Source organism: Antrostomus carolinensis, unplaced genomic scaffold (genome assembly GCF_000700745.2).
Source record: "Antrostomus carolinensis isolate BGI_N321 unplaced genomic scaffold, ASM70074v2 scaffold31200, whole genome shotgun sequence".
NCBI lineage: Eukaryota > Metazoa > Chordata > Aves > Caprimulgiformes > Caprimulgidae > Antrostomus > Antrostomus carolinensis.
Window position 1 is genome coordinate 1 of NW_010291184.1, and position 4,033 is coordinate 4,033.

A 4,033-nucleotide genomic window follows, 5' to 3' on the forward strand; every position below is an offset into this window, starting at 1 on the left:
TGCCCATCACCACAGCCCAGGTGCTGATGTCCCCTCTCAAGGGGACAGGTGTCCTTGGCTCCTTCTGGTACAGTACAGCCACATCTGGGGTGCTCAAAGCTGGTGCCCTCAGAGAAGGCAAATGTGACTCATGGCCAAGCCTGTGGCTCCCCAGGCAGTAGAGGAGAAGTGTGGTTATCAGTCTGCCCTGACCAGGAGATGGTGTAGGGGACTTACAGCCAGGCTTTCCAGCCCTGGGCCCAGAGAGGAACCTGCTTGGGAGAGTGCAGAGCACTGTACCCAGCCCCGGGAGCCTGAGGGCAGCAGGACGCCAAGACCAGTCAGGTACTGGTGTGGCACGAGGCAGGGTACAGCTTCCTGCTCCATGGGACAGGGCCCTGTGAGGGACAGGGCCCTGTGTGACAGTCCCGGCCCTGCAGTGCTGGGGACTGTGCTGGAATGAGTGGGGACACAGATCCTCCACAGCAGCCCCCTGCAGGGTGAGAGGCTGCAGCCCACATGTGCTGTGCCAGCCTGGGCCCAGCCACTCCCCCTCAGAGCAGCAGGACCCAGCACCATCCGAGCACAGGGAGGCACAAACAGCTGCACACGGCTCCAGCTCTATGTGGGGTCAGACACAAACAGCATTTGTCCAGAAACAAGTGTATTGGACCCTGTACGGGGGCCTGGCCAGGGCCCAACAGGAGCCTTCAGCCTCAGGAGCTCCCTGCCAGCACGGAGCAACCTTCAATAAACGGCTTTGAGGGAAGCGAGGCTGGTGCCTGGCTTTGTGGTGACTGGTCCATGGTGGTGCTGCCTCCCCCAGTACTCCTGGCTTGCAGGGTGACACAGGTGTCCTCCCTTCTGCTGGTGTGGACGTGGGGGGCACACACACCTCCCACGCGGGGCACAGCTACAGGCTGGGTGTAGCCAAACCCTCAGTGTGGGCAGTGGGAGAGGAAGCTCCTGCGTGGGGCTGAGGCTGCCCTCACTCCCAGCCTCTCGCCCTGCCAGGGTGGACATGCCCTGTCCTTCTGCAGCACATTGTCCTGGTGCCTGTCACACTGTGGCACAGCTCTTCAGTGGTGGCTCAGATCTGGCTGAGAGGAGGGAGGTTCAGAGTTGCCAGGGCGCTGTGGAACACGTCCCTCACTGCTCCCAGCAGCCGGAGGCGGGCAAACATCTGGTCAAAGAGGTGAGGGAACGGCTCCTGTGGGGAGAAAGATGGCAACTTCAGGCTGGTGGACACGTTGCCCTTCCCTGGGCTGGCCTCAGAAGCACTGCTGCTTCTACACCCTGTGTATGCATCCTTCAGCCTGCATCATGCTGCTGGCACCCCAGAGCCTGTTCCCCACATGGCTGCCCCACAACTGCAGGGCCACAAGCCTGCAGGCCTGGGACATCTGACTCACCCCCAGGACGTGGACCCGGTTGTAGTAGGAGCTGAAATCCATGCTGAGCTGGATCAGGAACTTGCACACCTGCTGACACAGTGGGGTCTAGCTGGTCTTGGGCCCTTCCCCACCCCAAGCACAGCAGAAGCAGCCCCAGGGGTGTCACAGTCCCTTCCCTCAGCACCACCCCTGTGTTGCTCACCGGTGGGCAGCACCCTGCAGCCACACAGCTTTGTCCTGGGCTGGGACTGTCGGGCCACCACCCATGGATGCTGTGGCACATGGCACTTACTGTCTCTGTGTTGGCTGTGATCCGGATCCCCTTGGTGGGTGCAGGCAGCTGTGCTGCCTGCTGCAGGACTTCAGGGAAGGGCAGGAGATAGTTGAAGAGCAGGAGCCATTCGCCCTGTGAAAGGATTACATGTGTTGGAGCGGGACAGATCCTCCTGGGCCAGCAGCATCCATCCCTGGAGCTGAAGGCACACAGGTCCTCGCATTCCTCTTCTTGGCACTTGCCTCTTCCCGGAGGGAGGAGAAGTTCAGTTCTGACACTGGTGGCAGAGGTGGGTACGTGCCTAGAAAGGAGGTGGGAGGCTGTTGTTGTGCCCAGAGAAGCCCCTGTGGCTCCAGGTGTCAGGAGCAGCCCAGGAGTGGCCGTCAGAGGAGGTTTGTGTGGCTGGAATCCACAGCCCGCTGGTACGTGTCGAAGAGCGTGGCCAGCCGAGCACAGTTGTACATTACGAAGGTGCCGCTCTTGGTTCCCTTTGTGGAGATGCTGCTGTCCTCCAGATCCAGGGTGATCTGAGGGCAGGGAGAAGCTGCAGTCCAGGCTCAGCGCAGAGCCGCTCCACTATTCCCACGGCTTGCCTGCCCTGGCTCTGCAAAAACCACTGTCCTACCTGACTCCGGTGAGCAGTGCTCAGCATCTCAAACCTGATGGCAGCCACCGTGAGGGTATCAATCACCTCAGTCCAGGCCTCGTCTGTGGAGAACGCAGGTGGCATCATGCGCAGGTGGCATCACGCACAGCTCGCTCCACTCCCCTCTACTGTCTCCCCCTGCGCCCAGGCAGGAACCCACCCTGGGGCCAAGGGGCTCTGGTGGAAGCTGGGGACCACCACACTTCCCCAGCCCCGGTCCCCTCTGCAGCTGCTACTCTGTGCCAGTGGCCCATGTGGCAGTTTAGAAGCCTTCCCCCAGGCAAGCTCAGCACCTGGCTCCATCACGGAGGGGAGAGGGAGCACCATGCAGGACAGAGCCCCACTGGCTGCAGACTCAGAGATGAGGGGATAGACTCGAGGGAGCAGCGGGGATGGAGCAGCACCCACACGTGGAGCCACAGAGCAAACCCTCACCCTGCGCCAGCTCCCCATACTTCATCACTGAGGCTTCGTGCATCTGGCGCTTTCGGAGCCTGCGAGGAACACAAGACACAGTCACCACCCCTGGGCTGAGCTGACCCGACCCCAGAGAGTGCCCCAGGGCTCCTGAGGCCAGAGAACAGCAGAATGGAGGGACTGCACAGAACACTGTGTGCCACCAGCTTGCCCAGCACTGCAGCATGGCTGGCTGGGTGCCTGCAAGGCTGGGCAGAGCACAGGGACACTTGGCAGATGAGCAGACAGCAGGCACCTTGCTACACACCAACTTACTGGAAGTACTGGTCTGCCCCGATGGGTGATGAGGGGTTTGTCACCTTCACTGGCCCACAGACAAGGTGTTTCTGAAAGAGAGAGGAGAAGCCAGAGCTGAGATCAAAGACTCAGAAGCTCCAATGAAACACAGTGCAGGAGAACTGGGCTAAAACCAGCCCGGTCTCCCCACAGTCTTCTCCTGCCCATCCTTCTTTAGTGCTGAAATCCCAAGGGCAGGGAGGCTGCTGCACCACCTGGGCAAGAATGTGGAGGGGCCACCAAGGGAAGGGGAAGCCTCACAGGGGGTCAGTGCTGGGCCTCAGCATTCGCTGCAGGGATTGAAGGAGGCTGGCTGAGCACAAGGATGCTGGGGGCCACAGTGAGGAGGGTGGGAGGTTCCTCACCTGCAAAGCTGTGTGAGCTCCTGGATCCAAAATCCTCCAGAGCAGATCCAGCTGCTGCTGCTGGAATTCCTCCTCGCAGTTCACCACGTGCACAATGCTGCAGCAGCTCCCCTGGCCTCCAGCCTGCAGCAGAGCACAGCAGGAAGCTCAAATACCATCGCGTGACAAAAGGGAACAATGTCTAGAAATCGAGAGGCAGGCAGCACGGCAGGGTTACTCACTGTGCACTGCAGAACAGCTTGCTGCAGCTCAGCCAGGGACCGCAGCTTCCCCTCCGTCACTGAAAGAAGGAAGGGGACATGAGGACACAAGGATTTGCCATCCCACCCCTACCATCCTGTCTGCATCTCTGGCTCAAACCAGACTGAAGGGGAATAAGAGTCCAGTACCTGAAGGGGGAAACAAGAAAGCTGGGGAGGGAGTTTTTACAAGGGCAGGTAGTGATAGGAGAGGGAGTAACAGCTTTAAACTGGAAGAGGGGAGGTTTAGATGAGATATTAGGAAGAAATTCTTTCCCGTGAGGGTGGTCAGACACTGGCCCAGGTTGCCCAGAGAAGCTGTGGCTGCTCCTCCCTGGAAGTGTTCAAGGCCAGGCTGGATGAGGCTTTGAGCAACCTGGTCT

The 4,033-nt window shown here is 60.1% G+C and overlaps 1 protein-coding gene across 1 annotated transcript; it reads right to left on the minus strand.

The window, feature by feature from the left end:
- Positions 1-974: 974 nt before the first annotated feature.
- Positions 975-3,740, minus strand: DALRD3 (DALR anticodon binding domain containing 3; the record flags this gene model as incomplete). Its single annotated transcript, XM_029086906.1, has 10 exons — positions 975-1,189; positions 1,392-1,460; positions 1,666-1,779; positions 1,890-1,948; positions 2,051-2,174; positions 2,273-2,355; positions 2,729-2,787; positions 3,026-3,096; positions 3,412-3,534; positions 3,633-3,740. Coding segments are annotated over 10 exons (930 nt in total), but the record flags the coding sequence as incomplete, so codon positions are not given.
- Between the last annotated feature and the right edge of the window lie 293 nt (positions 3,741-4,033).